General features: G+C 39.9%; 1 protein-coding gene across 10 annotated transcripts in view; it reads left to right on the top strand.

The window, feature by feature from the left end:
• Positions 1-27,981, top strand: part of NCKAP5 (NCK associated protein 5) — a 964,576-nt gene that overhangs the window by 256,268 nt on the left and 680,327 nt on the right. The window contains exons 1-3 of one of the 10 annotated variants that reach the window (XM_077861468.1): positions 17,616-17,713; positions 20,622-20,785; positions 20,991-21,065. The exons of 6 other annotated variants lie outside the window; for them this stretch is intronic. In XM_077861468.1, the coding sequence (XP_077717594.1) occupies positions 21,051-21,065 (15 nt within the window). In that variant the 5' untranslated portion in view covers positions 17,616-17,713; positions 20,622-20,785; positions 20,991-21,050. Of the gene's footprint in view, positions 1-17,615; positions 17,714-20,621; positions 20,786-20,990; positions 21,066-27,981 lie in introns of those variants that run through there. 3 more of the 10 variants (XM_077861469.1, XM_077861467.1, XM_077861472.1) reach the window with 3 other exon arrangements.

The following is a 27,981-nucleotide window of genomic DNA, read 5'->3' as shown; positions in this document are numbered from 1 at the left end:
TGCATCCCTTCATCTCTGCCTCCTTCTTCGTATGGCCTTCTCCCTTCTCTTCTTTCTGTATCTGTCCTCTTAATATCCCTTTTAAAGACATTTGCTATTAGAGTTAGGGCCCACCAGATAATACAGGATGACCACAGGTGGAAAGGCTTAACTATATCCACAAAGACCATTTTTCCAAAGATCACATTCACAGATTCTAGGGGTTTGGATATGGGTGTATCTTTTAGGAGACCACAAGTCCACCCACTAGCATCATCGTTCATTAACCTTGAACTTCTGATGTTGCTCCACTAACAACCGGAGGCTGGATTTTGCAGACACTGGAAATTGCAATCTGCATTAAAACAAACTAATTTATGCGTTGATTCTGTAAAAGAAAAGGATGAATAAATTCAAGATGGAAAAAGGGCGGTAGGGTGGGGGAGTGGAGAGCAGATAAGATACTTAAAACCACAAGTAATTTAAAAATATTTAAGAATACTGAGTAAGGAAGACTGAGATTAAAAATGGAAAGACTTTTATTTGCCAAAAATATGTTTTTGCAGACATATAGTATTACAGACCTGCTTTATGTATTTACGTAGCAATTTAATAGGAGCCAAAAATGTGGTCAATATCAATGGAACTTTTCTGTTTTAAACTGGCATGACTTTATGTGTAAACTGACCAGTTTTCACAGTTACTTAAGTGTATTTAAATTGGGAGAACTACTGAGATCGCTAAATCCCTGCTTTTTTCATTAATTTTGATACACAAAAGTCTATCTGTGCTATGTTATGTGGTCAGAAATGGAGCCCATACCGGTTACTTGAAAATATGATGAAGGAATCAAGTTAGTTCTCCTACATGTATTTCTAAATATTAGTGAAGTTTTCACACTGTCCCTTTTAACAATCTGCAAAAAGTATTCTTATTGAAGGGAACTTCTCTTCAGTGGAAACATTGTGGGGAGGAATTAAAACCTCATTATAAAATGCTGAAAAAAAATCATGAAGTAGCCTTCCCTAATTTTAATTCTTGCCTGTCAAGATGTACAGAATCTTAAGAGAGCTCTTCTCTCCCTGCTCCTACTCCCTACGCCCCCAGCTCGGTAATGATAGCTGGTCTTTTCATCTTAGGGCCAATGAGTCATTCTTTATCAGTGCAATTAAAAGCCCTGGACCTTTTCTGATGACAGAGACCATGGCTTGATACCTTCCATCACCCCATGGACAACTCCCCGTGAACTGCCTCAAGCCTTTCACTGCCTCTTAGATTTTCTCTTCCTATGCCTGGCATTCCTTAAGTTCTTGTGACAAAGCTGTGATTGTAAGGAGCATGAACTCACTGAGGCTAGCTCAACGAAAGAGTAAGGGTATTTTGTTGCCAGGCTCTGGGGCTCCCTCTGGAAGGAAGTGCACTTGTCAGGAATTGAACCTGGAATTCAGGAAGCCCTCAGTGAACTGGAAGGTAGTCTCTGTGTTGACACTTCTCTGACTGCCTGTGCCTGCTTCTTTATCTCTGCTTGGCTCCTCCTTTCTCAACATTTTCTTTTTCTTCATCACACTTTCGAAAGTGGCCTCTGCAGCTGAATCTTGGTTGATGGGACATCTGACACCATTAGCTGCGATACCAGTTCCCAGTCCAGCTCTGTGTTATAAATGTTCACCTAAATTCTCACACTGTGCCTCTTGATGCTTCTGATTGGCTGATTTTGAGTCAGGTGTCCAAAATTTGTTAGGTTCCCCTCCCCCACCAAAAAATGTGTTCAGTCCTATCTGCCACGTGGTGTCCCACCCCTCTCCTGCTTCAGAGGTTGTTAAACTTGAGTTACTTCCCTCTCTCCATTCTGTTTTTCACAAACTTCCATCCACTGGGCTTCGTTCTCCATTATCCCATTCATTTTTCTCTCAGAGCATCAGTGTTGATGTATCAGATGATTTTGCCCTCCCCACTTCTGCAAATTTATTGTTGTAATTTTTCTTACACTCCTCTCCTAAAATATACATTTGTTTGAACACACACTTTTTCTTCTACTTCTTACCCTCATTAAGTTTTTAAAAAATATGTTGTAGAGTGATTCCATTGACTGGCCTTATTGGTCAGATTGCTGTATTGTACTGAGACAATAAAAAACTCTCCTTCTGATGTATTAGAAGGCACCAAGTCAAGGTCTTTATCACTATCAGTAGGCCAGATTTCTACCAAATGGTTCCCAGGAAATTCAACTGCGATGCAGGTAAAGAGAACATGGTTGTCAGTTCCCCAGGGATCAGGTCTCTGTTCACATGTGGGAACCAGAAAGTGGAGTATTTGCCAAAAAGAAATTCATACTTCAGTGCCCCACCTTGCTGATGAGCCACATTAAGGGCTGGTAGATGTGGGCACCAGTTACCCAGGAGCCCCTCCTGACTAAAAATTTTCCTCCCTGAGCTGACACTGAGGGAGAGGCTGATCCTGATATAGGACTTTGCAGAAGATTCTTTCCAAGTCAGCTCCTCACATGACCGGTGCTAGAGGTTGCACAGAGCTCTTTTCCTTTGTCTTCCATCTCCTTGCCCAAGAATCTCTTGAAAAGGTTATATAAGCATTACCAGCAGCAAGGTCAAAGTCAGCCCATGCATTGTGTCTTGCAAATGTTAAAAAGAATCCTTTCTTGTACAGATTAGAAAATGTTTATAATGTCCACATATATCGGACAACAAGATTTTGGGACTATCTGCTAGAGAATTGTAATAAATGTAAAGATTTTCAGTGATTATACTGGGGCATTCTTGTGCAGTCTACAACCTGCCTGATATATTACCCAGAAGCTCCAGAGGACTTTATTACTTAATCCCCAAGGATGCAAAAAAAAAAATTTTTTTTTAAATCCCCAAGGATGCATCAGTGGTTTTTCTGTAAGCAGATTTTGATAATAAGGGTAGAGGTGTTACTGGTGGGAGAATCTGCATTGTGTGAATGGAGGTCTCAGTCCTTGGATTCCCCACAAGAAGATTTACATGGGGATCCATGCTGAATATAGAGTCAGAAGGATGTAGAACAAAAAAAAAAAAGGATGTAGCAAACACAAACCAGTTTATTAAAGTATACTCCCAAGATGGGATAGTGGGCGGGTTCCAAGAGGGGGAACCAACTCAAGGTGGTTTTAGGATTGGATATTATTGAGTCTCTCTAAGCTGGGAAGAGCTGTGATGTGCATTGGGGTGGCCTCTAATGGAGGCTGCCTCCATTTAGGGGACTTCTCCCACAGGTTGGGAGGGATAGTTTTTGATCCTACAAGGTTTGTACCTGAATCTTCATGTCTTGGTAGCCTTTCTCCATGAGGGTGGGACAGGTGCTGTACCCTCAGTGCAAATGCATTATAATGAGTTTAAGGGTTACTTTGAGGCAGAGGTGAAGAGGAGAGCACATGTTCTGCACCTGTGGCTCTTGATCTGTCAGCCCCAAGGGCTTAGAAGCCATGAGGTCAGGATGTTGTGCTCTCTGGTTTCTGATGTGTAGCTTATTCATCACCATCCTTGCCTCCAGCTTTGGTCTCTGTTATTCCCCTTCAAGGACTTGAGATTCTACCTTGGTGTGTTCCTTCCACTGCTCCCGTCGAGCTTGTACCTAGCAGAGGTAGCAATAGTTCCCCAGGAGACAGTGGACTTCAGAATTAGTGAGGAAGAACAGACTGGGAAGCAGAGATACTCTTCACAATGTCACTAAATTCCTCTTGAATGACATAGAGAAGGTAGTCAACACAAAGGCTATCTTTGGAACATATTTTCAGATATCATTGAATACACTGTTCTTCCATTCCAAGAATTTGCAATCAAATATAAAAAGTTAAACAGGAAGGAATAATTTAGATTGCTAAATTAAGAAAGCAATTAAGAAAGTAATATAAATTATTCCTTTCTATAGATTTAGGTAAACAGCAACCATTAATAAAAACCTTTATTTACTATGGGAGGAAAAGGGTATTTGGAATCTCAGAGGTAAGCAAAGATATTTAAGAAATTTTTTAAAGTTATTTTTAAGAGGTTTCATTTTGATAATGAGAAAAGAAGGAAATGGGTTTGATTTTGTTGCATTATGATCATTTTATTAGAAGAGAAGTCTGACCTGACAGGCTATTCTAGCTGGGTGTAAATGGTTACCAGTGATCTGTAATGTGCAAGGTTTGTCATTACTTCTTTATAGAAGTTGCTTTCCCTGTTTTGTCTTCACATCATTCTTGCATGATGAGGATTTTCTCTCACATGGTAGGGAAGCTCAGAGAATATGACAGAGCTGAGTCTCAGCGCAAGTCCATTTAACTACAAGCCTGTGTCTTTCCCATTGTGATTGCTGCTCCATGGACTCAGCTGAATAATAATAATGGTAAAGATATTATTGCGTGTTGTGGATTGAATTGGATCCTCTAAAAATTCATATTATTTAAAAGATTTTCTATTTACTTCTATTATTAAATTGAAGATCTTATTCCCAGTGCTTTAGAATGTGACCATGTGAGGAAACAGGGTCTTTACACAAGTAGTTAATTTAAAATGGAGTCATTAAGGGGGAACCTGGCTCAGCCAGTTAAGGATCTGCCTTCAGCTCAGGTTGGGATCCTGGGATCCTGGGATTGGGCCCTGAGTTGGGCTCCCTGCTCAGCAGGGAGGTCTGTTTCTCCCTCTATCCCTCCCCACTGCTCGTGCTCATGCATGTTCTCTCTCTCTCTCTCTCTCTCTCTCAGATAAATAAATATATTTTCTAAAGGAGATCATTAGGGGTACCTGAGTGGCACAGTCAGTTAAGCATCCAACTCTTGATTTCAGCTCAGGTCATGATCTCAGGATCTGGGATCCAGCCCCATGTAGGGCTCGAGACTCAGTACAAAGTCTGTTTAAGACCGTTTCCCTCTCTCTGCCTCTCCTCTCTCTCAGACAAATAAGTCTTTTTTTCTTTTCTTAATGAGGTCATTAGGATGGGCCCTAATACAGTATGAGTGGTGTCCTTATAAAAAGGAGGAATTTGGACAGACACACACAGGGAGAACACCATGTGAAGATAAAGCCAGAAATGGGGTGATGCATCTACAGGCCAAGGAATGCCAGAGCTGTCAGCAAACCACTGGAAGCTGGGGGAAGGACCTGGAACAGAGTCTCCCTCACAGCCCTCAAAGGGAACCAACCCTGCCCACACCTTAGTCTCAGACTTCTGACTTCCAGAACTGTGAGAAAGTAAATTTCTGTTCTTTAGGCCACTAGTTTGTGGTACTTTGTTACTGCCACCCTAGCAAACTAATACACTGTGTTTCTTAACTCAGATAGTTAGAAGCCAATGACAAATATCCCAGAAGCCACATTGGGTGTCTGAGTATGATGTGAGAAGCATATGGAACCCAGTGTGGGTTTGGGAAATGGAAAGCATTAGCCTGAGATTAGAAATTCCTATTTGGCAAAAACTAGCTCAGCTCAGTTTGGCTGGAGAGCTGAGGCCATATAAATGGAAGCCCCGGTGAAATTGAAAGGAGCCCTTACAACCCTATTGTTCATCTAGGTGTAGTTGCTTTTTGGTTACTAATTTTGTTTCTGTCTTTTATTGGAGTAGACAAAGTTCACTGAACTTTATGTACTTTGATCAAACTCCAACTTGGATTCTTATGACCTTCCAAGTCAGCTTGCCAACTTTGCTGGCCATATCCGTTGGATTTGTGTGTGTGTGTGTGTGTCTTGGCCATTCAGTTATTCCTTCATGATACACTCACAGGCAATGAATGGGAAAGGTGAAAGAGAAAGAAAATGTGAGGGAGGCGGACAGACTTAGGAAAATGGTGTGCTGAGTAGGGGGATAATTTATCTTTGTTATGTATGTGGCAGTTTGGGTCTTAAGGAGAACAAAAGATGTTTGGATGAAAACAGGATTCTTTTTCTGGAAACTAACAGAAATGACCACACGATAATCTGATAATTCTACAAATATCCTTAAAATATTTATACACACAACTTCTATAATTACTAGAAGGTCTGGCTTTCTCCTGCATGTTAACTACAAGGTCAAATGGTTACTAATATGATTCAATGCAAAAGGCTTACTTGGTTTTATCTGTTGTGACCCAAACAAGGTTTGAATATTTTTGTTTTCAAGGAAATCTGCAGCCCCAGCTACTATAGATATGAGGAGAAGGGTTTTCCTCATTGTATTGGAGAGTGTTTCTATGAATAGAAGTATATGGATGACATTCTTAGTTACATAATTCTTCCAGTTTTTCTGTCTCAGAAGGACAGAGCTGCGGGCCCCATCAGGCAAGGTCCTCATACCCCAGTCTGGGTGCCCTCTTCACCCCTTTAAAAAGCTTTAATATGTTAGTCTGAACTGTTTGTTTCTGAAGTAAGAAATATCTTTCCTAGCTGAACCAATGTGTTATATAAATTATTAACTGCTCTCTCATAGCTGATAGTAACATACTAGCACCATACTGCTAAGTGTTCATTTTTCTCATTTAGTATTTCCAAAAGAAGAGTAGGGATGATGCCTTGTATTATTTGATTCAGGTAAATAAATCTGACTTTTAAATATTTCTGCCCCAGACCCTGCATTAGGCATTTTTATATATGATTTAAAGCTTTGATCCTATCTCCCTGGGCCCACTTTTGAGGCTGAGGATTCATAGTTTTTGGTCTGCTTTCTTCTCATGCTTTCCTGGTGACTTCTTTGGTGAATGGAGTTGCCTTTCCCCTTATATGATCTAATTTTGTTATATGTCTTCTGAGGTTCCTCCTCCAAAATGGTACCTGGGGTTTCTGTGAAGAAGCTTTACTTCTTATTAATTAGATTCACTTGCAAGGTTTGAATAATCACTTACAAAGTTTACACAGAAGGATTCTAATATCTCTTGCTCCTTTTGCCATATAAAAGCTCTTTGGGGTAACTGCTGTAATCCCAATGTTAGTCTTTAAATCATTACAGTATATGTTCTTGCTAGCATCTAGGTCCCTTGACCGGCTGTTCCCATCTCCACACCTATCTCCTTCACTGGTCTAAATGCAAATTCATTCTTAAGTCTTGTCCTGGGTGCTCCATTTTATCAGTTTCCTTGACCTCTACATCTGAATAGGAGGACCTTGGCAGATATTATCATGCACCTGGCCTACCCTAGCCCAATCTCACTATTTTGTAATTGTGTATTTACTGTTTTCTGAACACCTTTTATAAACAATTCAAAGGCAAGATCTGGATTTAGTTCAGTAGTGCCTAATATAGTGTCTGATTTTTTTTTTTCTAAAGATTTATTTATTTTAGAGAGAGAGTGTGTGTGCATGTGGAAGTGAAGGGAGGGCCAGGGAGAAAGACGAAAAGAGGAAGAGAATCTCAAGGAGACTCACGGGATTCAATCTCATGACCCTGAAATCATGACCTGAGTTGAAAGGCTCAGGCACTCAACCAGCTGAGCCACCCAGGTACCCCTAATGTCTGACTTCTAAAAGTCAAGCCCAAATATTTTTATTGAAAGAGTGAATGAAGGATGCATGTCTCCATCCTCACATTTACCCAATTGTGTGATTGCTTAGGTGAATCATCCTATTATAGAGAGATAGAGCATTTTTGCAAAGGAGGCAGGTCACTTTCTAACTGTCTTTGTGTGCAAAGTGCCCAGTACAAGGCCTGGTCACAAATAGGTGGTGAATGAAGGAATAAGTAAATGGAGACCAAGAGCCCTAATAATTTCATATGATATCTTTCACCGTGTTTCTTGGTAGTTAGGACTCAAAAGGAAGGATAAGCTCTGATATTTGGTTTGCTTCCTGATTTCTTCCTATCCCTAATGATCTTTGGACAAAGCATAGCAATTTTACTTCTCAAAACTTAGAGCACCAAAGTTCTTAGTAGTCCCTGGTTTAGCTTCCTAGATAGGAAGGTGACTTAAAGAGAGAGAGAGAGAGAGAGAGAGAGATCTTTGTGATGGGAAGGATGAATAAAGTTGCCTATTAATTTCTATTTGTTTTGGAGGCTAGGTTACAGAGAATTCCGAAACAGGTGGTAGACTAATATCTTTCTGAATATTGAAACCTGCTGACTTTATATATCAATCTGTGATGCTGCACTAACTCGATGTGAAAGATGAATATAATTTATGTGTAGTTATAAACAGCAGCAGTTCCCTGGGTATTCCAGATCCATTTTATGGAGTTGCAACATGCTTGGTTTTTGTTTGTAATTAAAACTGCAGGAATTTTTTATTAACTATTGCTCACAGTTCAGTGGTTCCCTGAATATTCCTGGGGTCTCTGGTGACAAGTGCTAGGCAGGTGCAGATAAATGTGAAATAATGTGCATATATAAGCACATTTCTGATAACTGAAAGCTTTTGTGTGCTCAACCAAACTGCAAACAACTTAGAATGAAATAGTGGAAGCAACAAGTTCTCAAAATTCTGGTAAATGTAGGATTTTGATAGGGTCATCCTGAGTTTACTACTCAATGGCTCAAATCTCTAGGAAAGTAAGCATAATGTATAATTCCTCCTTTGGAAAGCTCTGTTCTACTCATTCACATCTTTAGTATAACGTCCCAAAGTCTAGTTTCCAAGAGGAGCTGGTTGATTTGAATGTGGGACCAGGTCAATCAATAGCTCTCAATTTGGCAGACCAGCCTCAATAATTGTCTGATTGTGTGACTTGGTTTCTGTACGGAGATGACTCTGGACTCTGCTCTCTGCTGATAACTTTTTCCAAAAAACATTCAGATTATGAGAAACAGCAAGGTCAAGTTTTAGGTTCTGTTACTTCCTGAGTGCTATTATCTATCAGTCTTATGATTTAATAGTATGCATGATCCCTCTATATTCATGGAAAACTATAGTGAGCAAAATTTAAATTGTCTTGTTTGTATGTGAGTGTAATGGGGCTTTTGGGGTGCATTTTTAATTTGGGAGCAAAGAAACTATGTTTGGACATTGATAAATGAACATAAAAGCTAAAAAAAATATATTTTTTTTAATTTTAAGCTTCCTAAGGGTAGGAAATTTTCATTCATTTCTTAAGTAGCTATTGAACACTTGAAATATACCAGCCATGGTGCAAATGCTGAAAATATGAAGAAAAAAACAAGAAAAACAGTGACAATAAAGTTGTGGTCACCGTCTTTAGGGAGTTCACCATCTAATGGGAAAGACAAAAGCAAAGACAGGTTATTACACTTTTTTTTTTTTAATGGTGTATTGTGATGTGTCCTTAGTATCAGGGCAATATAATTAACCAAAGCGTATGTATGGAGGTGGTGCTGAGTTTTCCATACAGAGGTGACTGAACAAAATTGTGAAGGTGGGAGTGAGAAAGATCCTAGCTGATAAAGGGAAGTTGTAAGCCATTTTGTGTTTGTGGCAGCCTTGATTATGGGTTAGTAATTCATGCTGGTTGAGGCTAGAGAGTTATATAGAGTCAGATCTTGGAAAGCATTGTATGCCAGGTTAAGGACCTTATGTTTTACTTCTGAGCAAAGGAAAACTAATGGCATGAGTCAGTGGTCCCTTCTGACAGTTTACTCTGGTGATTCTGCTGAAGATGGGACTGTAGCTAGCAAAATATCAGCAGGGTGACCCATCAGTAGCCTGAATTAGGGCAGTAGGCAATGACAGTGTGTATGGAACACAGTGTTTTGGAGATAATAACACCAAATTTAGATGAGAGGTGGGAGTGCAGGAGCAGGGTGGAGGGGAGTGAGACTCAGGCTTGAAACTTGGGTGACCGGATGGATGATGGGGCCACCAACTAAGAGGATGCAGAAGGAGGAGTGATTTCAGTGGGGAGTCAAACATTTTCTTGACATGTTGAATTTGACTTTTCCACAGATCACTCAAATCAACAAGTCCAATAGGTAATTAGATACCCTAGTCTGAATATCAAGGTAAATGTCTGGACTGATCATTTAGACTGGGGGTGGGGGCTCAGAAAGTAGAAGGTAGTTGGTACCATGACAGAGGCAGAGAGCTCTCTGGTGGGGAGTGCAAGTAAGAAAAACAGGGAGGCTGAGGATAGAAATATTCAAGGTATCAACATAAAATATATAGTGCAGGTTCCAACAAAATGGCGCATAAGAAATGTTCAATAAATAAAAATAAATTATCAATAAATAAATTCCAAATGTGTAAATGAAAGTGAAAAGTAAACAAATTTCAAGATAGTGGTTTTCACCCCTGAGTATGCAATGGAATCACTGAAGGGCCTAAAAAATTATCAGTGTCCAAGCTACATTCCCTAGAGCTCTGACTTACGTATTCTGGTATAGTGCCTACACATAGGTGCATTTGCATCCACATCATTTGTAGATGTGGCCAGGATGTAGAACTAGTACTCTGGAGGAAATAACAAATTGTTGGGAAGAGAACGGAAGATGTAGAAGTCCTGGGTTGGGGGAATAGGAAAGGAACCAAGAAAAAAACAAGGAATGTCATAGTTTCAGAGAAAGGGAAAATTAAAATTAGAATGAACATATTCCATAAGAAGGAAGGCAAAGATTACTGAGGAAAACTAATAGATCTGGGGATCTGGAATAAAAGGAGGTGTCAAGGTGTTCCATGATGCATCAGGCCATGTAGATGTAGCTTTATGTCTTCTTTGCTATGCATAGAATAGGTACATTAAACCAGAAAGCCAAGGAGCTAGCCATGACTGACTAGAATCCAGAATATTCCCAAGGACTAAAATAGTGTCCAGTTGTAAAGTAGAAGCCACTAGAAGCAGTCTTCCCCTTTTAGGGCCTTCAGGGTACCAAGGTGACTTTTCCTATAAGATATAGGTATGTGTACACAGCTATTGACAGCAGTGGGCTTGGTTGCCAGGAACTGCACATGACTCCTAATTTCTTTTATATTTTTACTACTATTTTTACTATCTTATATATTTACTATTACTAGCAAGGGTATATGTAGGAAGAAAGGTTGAAAGCTGCTTTGCTGAGGCTTTGATTGAAATGCTTTAAGTATATTTTCAGACGAGGGGATTGTTCTAATCAAGACATCACTTGAGTGACCTGGAAGCCGTACTGTGGACTCTCTGCTTTCTGAAAGTTAATTTCAGTTTCAAGATCCTGTTGTTGCAGGAACAAGTCAGTAGATGTTCACTTGGGAAGAGGAAAGTAATTTTGTATGAAACACATTTAGTTCATTGCTCAATGTTGGGGTTCTCTGGCGGAGAGAGCATGAGGGTAAGGGGGCTGGGAGAGAGAGAGCCTACATGTACCTACATGAATGTATGAGCAGGCACAGAACCATACATTCTGTTTCAACTCTTGGAACACTTTGGTCCACTTGGCTGTGGCATACCTCAGAAATATGTGGATTGTTCAGTATAGTTAATTATTAGCTTTGGATGTTAGAAACTGCTTCAAGACTATGGTACAGAGCAGGAGAACCTTGTGTTCTCTATTGACCTTGCATGGTCTCTCATAAATACTAGAGCATTAGAATCTGCCCTCTGATGTGTTCGTGTGCTGACAGATCTCAGATTCATCATTATCCCATACCTGAGACTAATTTGGGTGCCTATGTAGTTGGCATCTCTGCCTCAAATTACGAGGCTGATACCTGGGCAGGAGAATCGGTCTGAGATGACAGGACATATGATGTCATGGCAGTAATGTCTGAACCCAGAGAAATGACTTGGCGTGGATCTTATGATTTACACCTTTCCCAAGAATAGGTCATTTTGCAGAAGAAATATGATGATGAGCTTTATGAATGACTCATACAGCTAAGGGGCTGTTTTCCCTTGGAAATCTCAGAATACCTGATTCTCATACATGCCTGAAAGTGACAAATTATTGTTATACTGGTTGCTTCATAGGCAGTGTCATAAGCTGAAATCCCAAGCCTTCATTCATTCATTCATTCATTCAGCCCATCAATTTATATTTGCTGGGTGTCTACTCTGTGTCAGTTGTTGATTAGACACAGAGGATAAAACAGTGAGCAGAAGAGGATATAGACCTGTTCTCACAGAAGTTTAAAGATACCTGAGAACAGATTGGTGGGTGAGGAGACAGATGTTTATCACATAATACCCTAATGAATGTATAATTATAAACTCATGCGAGTCCTCTCCAGGAAACAAAAACTTACCCATGTGAGAACATTGTAGAGCTTTGACCTACCCTGGGGAATCTAAAAGGCTTCTTTGAGGAAGTGGGTCTGGAACTGATGTGTGAGGAATAGAAACTAAAGAGGAGGTGGCATGTATAAAGGCCCTGTGGTACAAGAAGTAACAAAGAGCCAAGGAACTGAGAGATCAGTGTGTTGGAGTGCAGAAAGTTAGGGGAAAATTTAGGGGTGAGGCAAGAGAGACAGGTGGGATCAGATCCTGTAAAGACGTTGAGGGTCCTGTTAGGTAGAATTGAATGGTTTTAAGTGAAGGAGGGTGACACAGAATTCTGATTTGAAAAATCCACTCTGGCTGCTGTGTGGTGAACAGACTGGGAAGAAGAACGTAGCAAGTATGAAATCAGCTAATGAGTTGCTGTGGAAGTCTAGACCAGAGATGTCAGTATTTAAGAGCATCATAATGATGGGGAGTTAGAGAGAAGTGACGAATTCCTAAGGTATCTAGGGATAAAATGTATGGTCGTGTTGATTGGATTTAGTTTGGGGAGAGGGAGGAGCCAGGAATGACCTCTAGTTTTCCATCTGGCATAACCAACCATATAAACGGTGACGTCATTGAGAGACAACTACAGGAAGAGGGGAAGTAGGCTTGTTGTTGCTGCTCTGGCGTGGATACACTGTGCCAACCATGAGTTTTGTTTTAGATGTCTTAAGTTTGAGTATCTTTGGGAGACGGAAGGACAGATGTTCTGCAAGTACAGCCTCAAAGCTGACCTATGAAAATGCCTTCCTGATGCCCCGTCCTACAGGCTTTCAGAAGTAGCTGTGCAGTGCCCCCTGGTGGAAGTCCCCATTTTGCAGCTTATCCCCACTCCACCTGATGGCTGAGGATGGGCTTGTCCTGAGAAGTACCACGGGCCATTACATGAGTTTGGTTCACCCCTAGAACTAGGGGGTAATATGGCCCTCTCTCTCCAAATATGTATGCGTATCATACCCACTTTATCCTTCCAGTGGCTGTTGTGGCTTTAGGAGCCAATAGATACAGTGGGAGAAATCCTGGTTGGATAGAATGGATTCCCAGTTGGGCTCTCCCATTACTAGCTGTGTGACTTGGCCAGTGTGATTTCTCTGGATCAGTATTTCTTCCTGTGTGAGAGAAGCAGCTGAGCTGGATAGTCTTTAAGAGTCCTCCTGAGTCTAGAATCTCATTGATTCTAATTTCTAATCTCTCTCGCCACTAATCAAAGAGTTTAGAGAATGGAGACAAATATGTCTCTAGATATAGAGGGTAATCTTTGGCCATTTTGGAATGTTTCATATCTGGTTTGCTTCCCCAGGGGGGCCTTAAACTACAGACTAGTTACCATTCCTTAATCAGGTTAGTATCATTTCTAGCAATTTTTAAATAGGGATAGAGAAGTATTTCTTCTTAAATGCTAGCATTGATTCATGGTACCTGTGGTACTCTGTTGAGAATTCTCGTGTAGCATCTTGGCTGGGAGGAGAAAGTGCCATAATTGATTGATAATGTCATTGGTATGGGATAGGGAATGGTAGCATGTTGAGCGCCATGCCTTGTCCCAGTTCTGAGATCTGGCATCTGTCCCGACAATGCCCAAGCATTGTTTAGTGGTTAAAAGAAGTAATTGCAGGATTAGACTTTCCCCAACCTGATCTGAAGCTGAAATTTTCCACTCTCTTTTATTGGGTTAAGTTCTAATTTCCAACTATTTGGTGAAATAATAGATGAGCAATGACTGTGTGTCTAGTTCATTTTGTTTACTGGTGAACACTGTTTAGTGCTTCCTGCAGAAAATATGAAATACCTACTTTTCTGTTCTTAAAAGGACAATCTGGGGCACCTGGGTGGCTCAGTCAGTTGAGCATCTGCCTTCAGGTCAGGTCATAATCCCAGGTTCCTAGGATCAAGCCCCACATCAGCCTCCCTGCTCAGTGAGGAGTCTGCTTCTACGTCTCCCTCTGCCTCTTCCATCCCTGCCTAATGTTCTCCCTCTTTCTTTTCTTTTTTTTTAAGATTTTATTTACTTATTCATGAGAAACACACACAGAGAGAGGCAGAGACACAGGCCAAGGGAGAAGCAGGCTCCATGCAGGGAGCCCGATGCGGGATTCGATCCTGGGACTCCAGGATCACGCCCTGAGCCAAAGGCAGACACTCAACCGCTGAACCACCCAGGCATCCCTCTCTCTCTCTCTCTCTCTCTCTCTCTCTCTCATAAGTAAACAAAATCTTTAAAAGGACAATTTAATGGAAATAACTCCTTCTTTGTGGGTTGAGAATCATACAGGAGCTCAGAGTTAGTCTTCTGTACTAGTGCTTGCCAATATTCATGTACATACCTATGAGCTGGGGATCTTGTTAAAACTCAGATTCCTGGAGCCTACCCCAGAGATTCTGATTCAGTAGATCTGGATGGGGCCAGAGATTCTGAAAAGCTGCTTGTCTGAGAATATACATAGAATAGCAAATGTCTAAATAGCACTAATAATTGCACACAAAGATGGAGGTAGGTAAATTAGAACTCTGTGTTTGTTAGCCATACCCTAAAAACTGCTTTTTTTAAACAAATAATACTCCTTAAATTCATATAAATTATATGATTTGCTTCTTTTTCCTAAGAGTGTAATGCAGGAAAAGATATTAATTGATTGAGGTCTTTGGTTAATTGCATTCCAGACAATTGACATTTTATTGAGCTCATAGAACATTCAATATACACCACAAAATGTAGTTACTTAATTATAGCTTTAAAAAAAATTTTAGGGGATCCCTGGGTGGCGCAGTGGTTTGGCGCCTGCCTTTGGCCCAGGGCACGATCCTGGAGACCCAGGATCGAATCCCACATCGGGCTCCCGGTGCATGGAGCCTGCTTCTCCCTCTGCCTGTGTCTCTGCCTCTCTCTCTTTCTGTGACTATCATGAATAAATAAATAAAATCTTTAAAAAAAAAAAATTTTAGTTGTTTTGTTTAGCTTAAAAATGATATTTGCTCACTGTTAGAAATTCCAACAATGCAGAAATACATAAAATAGAAAGCAAAAAAAAAAAAAAAATCCTGGTCCCAACCCCTAGCCCTCAATAACATCATTAGTCAGTGTGAACAGTTTAGACTTTTCCTGTGCTTATGTAAATCTTGTCTGTCTATATGTTAACATAAACACACAAATAAAGATTTTAGAGGGAAAAACAAAGTGGAAATTAGATTAAAAGTCCCCCAGGATGAGATTCAATGGAAGCAAAAGTGAAGATTTCCTCTTTCCTTTCTCTTTCATATTTCTGTACTTTGCTTCTTGACACTTACAATATAATGTTTTTAACATCTTTCCAAATAAGTGCACAAACTATGTATTTGCTTGCAAGTGTTTTAGTTGTGTTGAGCTGGTTCCTTTGGTCTGACCATATATCCCAACTTTTATTCCTTTAAATCTTACAGAATCCCTTACACTGAGACCCGTATGAGATCCCTACTAAATACAAGCCTGATGCATTTTACAGACCTTTGAGGTGTCCTGATGTTCTCAGATCTAGGATATAATATTAATAATGCTTGGTCATCTATTCTATACATATTGATTCAGCACCAGCTCTGTGCCATGTATTGAGCACCTCTCTACCTGTTCCAGACCCTAGGGTTATAAAGGTGAATAAATGAGAAGGCCACGGTCCCTGCCTGACAATCCAAGTAAATAAAGAGCCTGGACTGCTTTACTGCAATTTTATTGTGGAAAGATGAGACTTGGTATTTTGTGGGTTTTTAAAGAGGATGAAAAAACCCTAGTAACTTTCCTCCTTCATTTGAGATGAAAGGATGAGACCATCACTAGCCGTGAGATCTCTTCCCCAGCTTTGGCCAGAATCCAGTTTGGTGAAATACATCTGGAGGTCAGATGCAGGGTGGGGCAGTCCAGAGAATAATTCTCTCTCTGGGAGTGCTTCAAAGGACATTCAAGGGCAAGAGTAAGAAGTTGTTACTGTTTTGAATGGAGAGAGATCCACGCAGATCGGGATTTACAGGAATAGCGGTAAGCTTTATGAATTTATTTGTTAGGGCGATGGAGTGTGAAATAATGTTTTTCGACCAATGCAGAGGTGGCCTATGAATTCATGCTGCAGATTCAACTCAGGTTATATGCAAACCCCATTTTGCATTAGACACCTATGGCATGTTATGTAAATAGAGCTCTATCATTATACAAAACTACAGTTTTTGACGAGGCAGCTCTTAATAGCATGGTTACTTATCTGGACATTGAGAGCACCAGGATTTATTCCTCTGTGGCATAAGTTACTTTGTTATTCGGATTTCTTATATAGCTCGCTTATTGAAATAATTAGAAATAAATTACTCACACCCGCATTGGTAGGGTAAGCTCCTTAACAAATCACCACTCCACAATCATTTCAGCCTGGGCTTCTGAAAAAATAACGCTCACAAACTTTTATCAGGAAGCGTAAAGACTATATAGGTTTTAAATATAATACTTGATAATCTTCTGACAACGGTTGAGCAGCCCTTAATGAGCTTAGGCTCTCTGCAATTAAGATGTTCTGAATCGGGGTGATAGTGCTGGGGGAGGTTTTGTTCTTTTCAATTAATTTCCTAGGTGGCACACATTGCTTTCCTCTGATACCCTTTCCGGGCTCTGGGCCACTCCCTGTGCTGGGATGCAGAGGCCTGGGGAGGAGGGTCGGCCAGGTAAATGACACCTGCCACTCCCGTCCCCAGCCCCAAGCTGTGATCTACATGCTTTGGTGGGAAGTCACCCCTTCTGGTGCAACTGGATGCAAAAATTGTCAAATGGGAGCTAAGAACTTAGATTTGGATTCCCCAAACTAATTCTGTGAAAATTTGAGAGTTTACGTAAGAATTCAGATTGTTTTGTGTCTGCAGTTTATCTAAAAAGCAGGAAAAAAAAATCTCTCCAAGACTATCATTTTAATGCTAGTATCAGATTTTTTTTTTTTTTCTATTTTACTGACATGCCTTCTCTCTTTGGTTAAGTTCACATTTTTCCAAACTTCAGTCATTTGTGTATAATCTTTATGATTTCTCTATACTATACTAGTTGATAGTAAGACCTGTACTATCATTTACTTCACTTATAATTTTTCATTATATCAACTTTTTAAAATTTAACATAACCATAAGCAAGTATATTAATAAAATCATGAGGTTAGCTTCATTGTAAAAGTATTATAAAAGGTTAGCATTATTTATGTATGTATTTTTCTAATATGCACTGGAATAAATACATAGCTGTTATTCTGTGAACTATTTGCAGTTGCCCCATAAAACCCTGATGGTGTATATATCACATCTTGAGAAACCCTGGTTTTGCCTTGAAAACGACCCCTGGTGCTAGCTGATGTCCTGCTCCCTGCCTGGGTCAGAGCTTTCACTTGACTCATGGTACTAAGGCTGCTTTGGGGCTGTACCTTTGCAGGCTCCCTCGCTAGTCCTAACCAGTTCTCACTACCCTTTCCATCTTCCTATAGATTGGATGGCTTCTGACATCATGTGTGTTCTTAGAACACTCAGAATGCTGCCTTCACTCTAAACCTTATGCTGCTTTGTACGTAGTAGGTGATCTGTGAATTGTTTCTGGGTAACTAAGGGGCGTGCACTGGATACCTAGCCAGGTAGATTTTAAGGCACTCCTTTTCCTTTTTTAAAAGATTTTATTTATTTAGAGACACAAAGAGAGAGGCAGAGACATAGACAGAGGGAGAAGCAGGCTTCCTGCGGGGAGCCTGATGTGGGACTCAATCCCAAGAACCCAGGATCACAACCTGAGCCAAAGGCAGATGTTCAACCACTGAGCCACCCACGTGCCCATTAAGGCACCCCTTAAACCCATTTCCTAACTTCCTTTGCTCTACCTCTATCTCAAGGCTCTTTATGTGAAATACTTTAGTTGAGTATTTTCCTCTTACTTTTCCTCCCAGCTTTTGATCCAGATAAAGGATGGCAATGGGAATAATTTATTTCTTACTTGCCTAGTGAACTTTAAATAGTGTAGTTGTTGGCAATGCTTTGCTGCAGCTTTCACTAAGAATTTAATAAGGTTTTGTACCATTTTTACTGTATTTATTTAAACTTATGTACTTTTCAAAATTCACTGACACACTTAAAAATTTGAAAGTTTGACTAATCCCAAATAATTTATATATTTGTAATTAATAGTAATTACTATTATTAGTAGTAGTAGTAGTAATAGTAATTTGGAATGAATAGTAATGTTGGATTTTGTGGTAGATTTTTTATTTTGAACATTATTTTGGTAGTGTTAAGCTAAAATAAGGGATAAAATAGAGATATCTTGATTTCCAGTGGATGGTATAGATGAGTGAAAGTGTACAATGTATGGGAACAGATTTGATGACCCAGAGATGCAGGACAAGGCACTCACCTGTAGGATTTTTTTTTAATTTGTTTTATTTCTCTGGTACCTTTAATTCAGGAATTACTAAACACTACGAATGAGATCTAAGGCATTTCTGCTCATGCTGCCAGATGAACAGTCCCCAGAATTGATTTCAGGCTTTTCTATAGAGCTGTGAGGTTGTGTGTGCTTGTCCAAAAAGGAATCCAGGTTCTCTATGGGAATGGGACATATCAGTGACAACGTAGTCTTTATTTCAGACATGTGTCCCCAGTGATACCTAATGCTGCTGCGGACCACAGGCAACCACTGGAAGGTTTGAAGCAGGAGACTGTGGTGATCAAATCTGTTTTCAAAAGACCACCATAGCTGTAGTTTGGAGAGTGGGGAAGAGGGGATATGAAGCAGGTAGAGGAAGGGCTTGCAAGGGTCTCAGTGAGGCTTGAATGGAGAGAGTTGTATGAGTGGCCATGAAGATGGAAAGAAAGGGATGTTGTTCAAGAATATTTAAAAGGTGGATCCAAGAGAATTTGGTGGCATGGTACCCTAGCAAATGGAGGCAGAGGAAGAGTTGAGGATGATGCCTAGAGTCCTGGCTTGTGTGCACAGTAAGTAGTGATACCCCATCACACATGGATTTAGTTGGGGGTGAGCATGCTGAGTGAGCTTCGCTTGTCAATTACCATTTATTGAATTTGTTCCTGATTACTAATACCATCCCCTTATTAATCATTTATTTTTGGTAGGTTTGAGTATACTGAATTTGAGATAACATTTGTAATATATTGGGATAATTCACCATTTCTGATACCTACCTCTTTATAGATTCGTTTATTCATTCATCAGATATTTGTTGCGTATTTATTGATAATGTGTGCCAGACTTTACTGAAAGTGAAACTCTGATGCCTTCTACTCATTCTTATTGCACCTGTGCATGATTTCATTTTTTTCTTTTATTTTTGGCCAGGCCTTTGGTGGGGATCATCACACTTCCCTGAATGTTGAGCCAGGCCTTTGGTCCTGGGGAGCCAGCGTCCCTGACTTTGTCTTAACGGCCACATTTCTAAAGCGTACTTTTTCCTACTTGTGCTGGTATTTTAGGCATTAGACTCATTTCCCTTTTTAAATTCCTGTGTTCATTTATATGCCCACTCTGAAAAATACTGGCTTTCAGGTTATTATCCATTTTCCCAGATATTTAAATATATGCTAGATTCATTTCATCTGGCTTATTTCATAATTCTGACCACCTCTGGCCTATGTTTGTCTTTTTACGATATTACTAATGCCCTAGAAAAATAACAGTTTAATACCATATTGGAATGTGAGAAAATAGGGTAGGTAAGCTCTAAAATTACAAAGAGAACATAAGATCATGAGAGCAGTACGTTTTTGAGTGAGTATATACCACTTCAAATGATAGTGGAACTTGGAAAAGGAGAATTTTCCACCTGAAAACATGTAAAGTCTCTCCTAGGGATTTGTCCCACTGCCAGAAATACTACTTCTCTTTGCCTCCCATAGGGCTGTGGCAATAATGTAAGAAGGGCGGAGAGATGGAGAGTGACTGACTTTATGAACTTAGAGTTGTCCCATTCAGAAGAATTTGAAATCCAGTTGTTGGAGTGCACTTTGGCTTTGGGGTCTATCCTTAATGAAATTCCAGAAGTCTTCTGAGTATTTCTGAGAAGAGGAAAGACAGTAAATCTGGCCTTAGGCACAAAAGTCTAATGAGTGTTTTCTTGAGGCTGATTACTTCTCCAGTTGTGTGGATCTTATTGTAATGTACTTTGGAGATGCTTCTGCTCTCCCTAAAGACCAACAGCATAGAGAAGAGTAGGTTCCATGCTTATTTTGTGACTGGTTTGCCATCTATGTGACCTGAGGTTGGCTGGAGATAGGATGGACTTGGGTGGTGGTGGTGGGAGAGGGGATGTAAAAGAAGAAAGAAGAAAAGACATTTTCAACCATTGGAAGGCAACTAGAATGTGCTCATCTATTGAGAAAGTTTTGAAAGTGTTGAGAAGTTAATCAAGAGGATTTATCTGGTTAGCAGGAGCCTAAAAAGATGGGCTGGTGAGAGAATAGTAGGATCAACTATAGATGAAGGTGCAAAACTGGACCAGAAGTGTATTGTTGAGAAAGAAATTTCTTCCTAAACAGGTGGGGCACTGTAGCTGGATCCAAGAAAAGCAGACTTATCCTACCTAGATCTGAGGAGAAGAGTGAACCACCATCCTGGAGGATTCTCATCCTCTGAGAATCAAAGGCAAAACCCCATTCGTATTTCCTAACAATAGGGTGCCCAACTGGATAGAATATGCCAGGTAATTCATCAGCCTGGGTACAGGTTATATACTAAGGCAACTCTCAGTCCTATCTGGGGAAAGGATTTGCTAAGAGGAGGAGGATAACACAGGAGAAGAGAGAGTCAATATTAAGGTCAAAGTCTAGGAAGACAAATCTCCTTTTCTTGGGAAAGACAATGAACAGTGATGAACATCAGGGAATTTTCTCTCTGATCCCTCATAGGATGCAGATGGAGAAGGAGAAAATCCTGCTTCGCAGATAAATTTCCTTAATTCCATATCGATGATCAGGATTCATGTAAGTTGCTCAGTCTTTATGGTAATGGAGAGGTGTGGGAATGGGAAAACTGAAGTTCCCAAAAGAAAGGAGGGCATTCAGCCAATACTGTTGAGCTGCTGTAATTGCACTTGCTGCTGATGAGCCCCAAATCACCTCCTTGGGTTTAGTGACTGATGAGGAGAGGTGGGGGATGGTTGTGGGGGAGCTTTGTAGGCCTCAGGTACAGACCAGATCTCATGAGGTGGGAGAGGCCAGCCATTCAGGCCCACATGGATTATTCATCCAGGAATTACTGGGCCCTAGCCCTGCCTCAGGGATCTCACTTGAATTCTCACTTTCATATAGGAAACTAAGGCCCATGGAGTTGTAGTGATTTTGTTTAAACTAATAATTTGACAGGTCCAGGGTCAGAGCACTTTCCTCTATGAAAAATCTCTTTCATTTTTCTTCCAATGATGGCATCACATTTACTAATCTGTACTGAGACCTGTAAGTGAAGTGTGAGGGGAAATAAACTATGTGTGAGTCAGCGGTGTTATAGGGAGAAAGAAAAGAGAGAGACATATGGTGGAAATACAAGAAAATTTCTGTTCGTGAATTTGAGTTTTTGTTGTCTGGAAAGACAAAGTGTGCTATACTTTTTACTACTACATTTTGCTATTTACTTCTTTTATTTTCTAGAGGCTGAATGTTATGTTTGGAAAGGGAGAGGCTATTTGATAATGTGCAACTTATTCGTTTATTTTTCTACCAAGAAAATACAGTGGGTTTCTATGGAGCTTTTGAACCTAAATATTATTTGCCTCTCCCCTCCTGCTGGTGTTTTCAAGGCTATATATATGTGATATGTGTATGCCTGTAGTCTATCCTTATTCCCCCAATATAAATTAATCCCTTAACCATAAAAGAATTGTTTGCATTGGTATTGATAAATATACTACTATGTTTTGTGTAGTTATAAAGTATTTTTTTCTAAAATTAAAAACAATATATTTATCTCCTAAGGAAACAAAAAGTTTTTCTGTGAATTCCAGGAAGAGACTTTTGAGAATCTAAAGTGGTCCTCACTTTGTCTTGTGTGTCCTCTCAGCGTATCTACACTCATCTTTTTCAGATAAAATCTTGTTTTTTCTTAGAAAGTGAATCTGGCTCACATTGTCATTTCCCAAGGCAGGGCCACTTCTGCCCCAAATTCTGACACAAACCAGGTCTGGCGTCCATTCTCCCTCTCCTCCTGCCATCTTTTCTATACATCATTTGACATTTGACAATAACCCTTTATCCTCCTACCTTAGCTACCCTCCACCTATAGTTTCTTTCTGCCATTTTCCTTCAACACTCTGAGTAAGGATTGGATAAATGCCTTTTATAGTAATATAGATGCATAAAAACATAATGGGACACTAATAATATCTAAATTTAGAAAGTATTTACCATGTACTGGGCCTTTTGACAAGTATGTACATTAAATGATCTCAACAGCCCTATAATCTAGGTAACATTTTTATCACTCCCATTTTATACATGAGGAGACTGAGATTTGGAATGTTTATATAACATAACCAAAGTCACACAAAGCAAGCAGAGAATTGGGACTAGAAACCAGGAGAATCTGATTCCAGACACTTTTCTTTTAACTTCCAGTTGACCCCTGAACAACATTGGTTTGACCTGCATGGGTCCACTTATATGTGGGCTTATTTTTTATACAGCATAGTACTATAAATGTATCCTCTTTTCCTTATGATTTTCTTAATATTCTTTTCTCTACTTACTGTAAAATACAGCATATAATAAATGTGACATATAAAATATATGTTAAACCATTGTTTATATTAACAATGAGCCTTCTGGTCAACAATAGGCTATAAGAGTTACATTTTTAGAAAGTCAAAGTTATACACAGATTTTTGACTGTGCAGAGAATTGGTGTCCCTAAGCCCCACATTGTTCAAGAGTCAACCATATATTTTAAATAATACCTCTTAAAAGAGTTCTGGGAAATGTAACATATTTAAAGAGAGTGAATCTTAAGTCAATTGAATGTCATTGAGCTGAAACCAGTCATGGTTTAAAGATACTTTAGATGCTCATGGGGGTGTAGTAGGTTGGGATGAGCAAGGAGAAGACTTTTGAAATCATAACATGGTTGTTGTTCACTATGTAATTTGCATCATTCTCAAAATTAGATTGGGAAAGCAACCATAAAGAGGGCTATCTCAGGAGGTATCTTCATTTAGGAGTTGTTTGGAGAGTGGCTTGCCTAAAGGACAAGGGATTATTACCAAGGGCTACTACAGTGGCCTATATCCAGATTGAGTGAGTCATCAGGTCCTGTTCTGAGCTCCTCAGAAGGTTATTTCAACTGCCTTCCCACCCTAATGGGGAAGTCAGTCACACCACTAAGACATCTGTCACCCCTGGTGTGAACTGCAGTTATGTTGGCTTCCCAGAGCCCCAGTGAGTTCTACAAAGAGGATGCTGATATTAGAGGGGAAGATGCAACCCAGAGGTGCCTGTGGTAGTAACTGGCCATGGATGAGAAAGTTCTGTGTTAAGGCGATGGCAGTGGGCTTAAAGGGAAATGGGGTCATTGAAAAGAAAAGGAGTAGCCAGATTAAATATTTTATTCATCATATACAGGTAGCGAGTAACCTGGGTCCCCAAATCTGTCCTGATTCAGTTGGTCTAGAATATGGTCTAGGAATATATGCTTATTTAAAGCATCCCCAATGTGATCTTGGTCATCGACTCTTCACCTGGCATTGATGTTGGATACAAACATCAAAGATACTTCCAAGACATCAGCCTTTGAATCCAAGAAGGATGTTTTTGCTGCTAACAGAGATGGCTGAGCCCCTGGACATGGAGAAAAGAAATAGGGGTTTTGGAAAAGCATGCTGTGATGAGATATTGAGGAAGTATTCTCCAGTCAAAGGAAATAGGGGCAGAAAACCATTTTTATTGAATCTCTTCTGTGCTAAAAATCACACATTGTTCCTTTTTTTCCTATAAGATAACATCTCATTCCTGAATGTAGCATTTGAAGGACATTATGGTTGGTTCATCCACCTGCCCATCATCTCCCTAATTGTTCCTATAATAAAACCCTGTGGCAGACACAGCAGTCTCCTCGCTGCCCCCAAATTAGCCACATACTTTCCCATCCTCATCATCCTTGCTTGTAGTAGTTGACCTTCTCGATACTCTCTTCTTTCTGAATTGTCCATACATGAATCTTACCCTTCAGGGCAAACTCAAACCTTAGCTTCTTTGCCAGCAGCAACACAACACTCTTTCCTCTCTGATTATGGTTTTTCTGGTCCTGCTCACTCATTTCACCTTAAAATTATTAACCTTGAATGTATGCATTCATTTCTTACCCAACTATATTGCATAAAAACTGAGGAAAGAGGCTTTAGATTAATTCCACTCTTCACCCCTTATAAAATCTAGTGGAATGGTGTGTTTGTATTATTAAAGGACTGGGTTGCATAAAGAGATTTTTTGAGGCCTTGAAACCTGATACTCTGTGAATAACTGTAAAAGAAAATGAACAGGATAGGGGCAGCAACAAGTGACAAGAGAAGGAAGCCCACTAGCATAATACTCAGAGATTGGGATGCAGAACCAGGGGGAACCTGGTTCTGCACATTAGCAGCCCAGAGAGGGAAAATTTTTGAGAAGGAGAGATTGGCACTCAGTCTTTATTGATTCAGAGGTTGAAGCAGATGTGCATGAGAACATCTATTATTTTTATAGTAAAATAGAGGATGTACAACTTTATATAGCAGATTGCATATAAAAGAGGTCACTCTTCCATTCAAATTTGAAGAAATATTTATTGAGTGCTGACTGTGTGCCAGACACTATGCGTATTATCTGGTAATATTATTAACAGGTTTGTTCCTAACTTCTGAAGCGGACATCATTGCCAACAATCTCCATGCCCCTTGGTACCATTCGAAAACCATGAGTTATGTTATTTCACATTGCATTAAGGAGCACATGGCATTCATTTTCATGGAAATCTAACTAAGCACAGATGTCTGATTGTGTCTCTTCGCCTAGGGATTTAACTACAAAACAGGGGCTACCTTCTTTCTCACCTCCCACATGCTTTGATTATATGCTTGAGTATTGAGATTCTTTCTTAAATGATGGCTTAAAAGAATCCTAATGGCTAGAAGTGAGGGCCTGATTTCTAATGCATGACTGATGGTATATTGTACAAATATTTGTTGATGCAAAAAACCAGCAGATTTTCTCTTGTGTAGGCCCAGGGGTCTTAGCTGATGAGAGACAACTGCTGCTGTTTTGAACTACGTATGCATAGTTGTTTTCAGATCCTGCTTGTTTCCTACCCGAGAGTGTATTGAGAATCAAAAGATTTGTGTTTTCCAGACTGGTAACTGAGAATCTAATGTGTTCCTGTCATCCCTGTTTGGTTAGGAGGCATATTATGAGGCTGGGCAAATTCACTTGAATGAATCTCATTTGTTACTTTCAGGTCAATAAGCATCTTAAGCATCGTGGGGCCTGTGACACTCTTTGTCATATCCCGGAACTGCTAAGCAGGGCTCTCCCTGGAGAAGAGTTAACCAAAAGGAATGTTATCCTTTAAGCCTTACACAGGACATACTTGCGTAAAAGAAAGTGAAGAATGAATCCATTTTGATGACCTGGCATTTTTTTTAAAAATGCTAAAAATACATTAGCCAAACTCTTTAAATTAAGTTCATTAACTTCCTGAAATTGCATACACATTAATAGGATTTTGATTATTAATTCTTCTAATTTGTTTATACTAGGGTCTGAAAGGGGTCTTATTATTTTCTTGAGTCTAGCTATGCATTGATGAGACTCATTAAGCATAATGGAATCTGGCAATTTATCACCCAGATTAAAAGTCCTTTCCATGTAACCTCCATTTACCCTTTATATTTAGAGGCACCTCCTTGGCATCAATCAAGGGCTCAGTGTAATTTCCCAGATTTCTCGGTAACGGAATCTCTGTGGAGCTCGCTGTGTCCTTCCTGTCCTGCACTGCCCTTCCTCTTACTCACATTTACATGAATACGCAATTCTTTTTATCCAAGTGAAGTTGTAAAAAGTATACAGGGTTAAACTGTTTGGATAAATGCAGCTTTGCCTTTTCTGTCTTTTCTTTCCCCAGCCTTTTCTGGTTATATTTCTTCACTTGAGGCTTGTTCTTCAGGGAACTATCAGAAATCAATGCCCTTTACAAATGCTAAACGTCTCTTTCTTGTTATGAATGGAACATTAGCCACCTAAGGTCTCCTGTCTTCCCCCATCGTGACTAATAGGATTGTAATTTCATCAAGGTCTCCAATGACATCAAAAACCATACCAGTGAAATGTTAAGTGGATTTGGATGTGACCTGATCCCTGAGATGAAATTCAAAGCACTGTCTATTTAAAGGTTCAGAGGCAGTGGGATCCCAGCTAAACTGGCCACGCTGACCCAGTGGAGGTGTCCCTGTTGGGGCAGACTGGATGGAGATAATAAATCATTTCTTAACACTTCAAACAAAACATAAAATACCCAAGCATACATAGGGAAGACACAACTGCTTACATTTTCGTCCATTCTCTATACTTCTAATCTATCCTTTCTCTTTTACAAACCAAAAGAAAACACTCAAATGCTATTCAAGCCGCATAAGATTCTGTTCCACTGTGCAACGAAAGTGCTATTGATTTAGTGTTTATATTTCGAAGATTTTTGCTCGTTTTTTTCTTAATTGTTGTTTTCCTTTAATCAGTATTGTCTTGTGTTCCTTAATTTGGGCCTAGCCCTGCCTTGTGATAGCTGGGTATAATGAGAGAAGCATGGCTTAATTTTCAGGACAGAATCAAACTATGTTGAATATTGAAAGATTGGCCAATTGGCTTCAGTACTGAAATCTACAAAGCTAAATGGTCACAGGATTCTATTAAGGAACAGGACCACGTAATGCTTTTTTAATTCTTTGTTCTCCCTTTGGAGATAGTGAATCTAACTAAAATCATCTGTCTCTGTCAAGGGATCACTGTTTTCAAAGGCATTCATTCAAAACCTTAGCATCTTTGTGGCTCAGCCTTTGACTTCCAGCCCTGATTCTGATCCTTTGTCAATTTGCGTGGCCCATTATCATTTCTGCAGCCCCGTACCTGACCCCTTGCACTGTCATCTCCCCCTGTCAATCCATCCTACACACTGCTGGATGACTCACACCAGTTACTTGGCTTTTGTCACATGGTTTTCTTGCTAACGTCGTCCATGGCTTCAGATCTAACCCACTCTTTGCATGGCTTCTGAAACCTCACATGATCTGGCCCCACTCCACCTGTATAGTCAGTTCCTCCTCCTCCCCAGCACAGATGCATCTTAGCTCTGCTTTCAATCATCGTCCATGCAGTTTGGATATGTCCTTGTGGGAATAACCTCCCTGATCTTGACCTTTTTAAAGCATATCCATCTTTTATCCATGAAGCTTTCTCTGGTACTTCTAAATCTTCTCCTCTGAATTCAGTGAGACTTGTGATAGGTGTGGTCTACTGTTATACTTCATCCTCTTTTATTTGAGATTTGTATGTGCCCCCCACCCCCACTGATTCCAAAAGGACTTGCAGGAGTTACTTAAGTAGATAGCATCTTGTATTACTTGATCATTGCTTTCTATCTATATTTATCATCTCTTCTACTCAGTTATTAGCTTTTTAAAGACAGGGACCATAACTCATACCTCATTTTGAAACGTAACCTGGAAAAATGGAGAGGGCACAGGGCTAGAAGTTAAAGGACTTGAGTCTAAAAACAATTTTGCTGCAAATTAACACTGTGACTTTAGGTGAATTGCTTGAGCCCTGAGGATCTAAATTATATATAAACTGCAAATAATTATATTTTTCAACAAAGGTAAAGAGCTAT

The sequence above is a fragment of the Canis aureus genome, chromosome 20 (assembly GCF_053574225.1).
Source record: "Canis aureus isolate CA01 chromosome 20, VMU_Caureus_v.1.0, whole genome shotgun sequence".
NCBI classification, from domain to species: Eukaryota; Metazoa; Chordata; class Mammalia; order Carnivora; family Canidae; genus Canis; species Canis aureus.
Note: the sequence above shows the minus strand (reverse complement) of the source record. Positions and strands in the feature narration are given on the sequence as shown.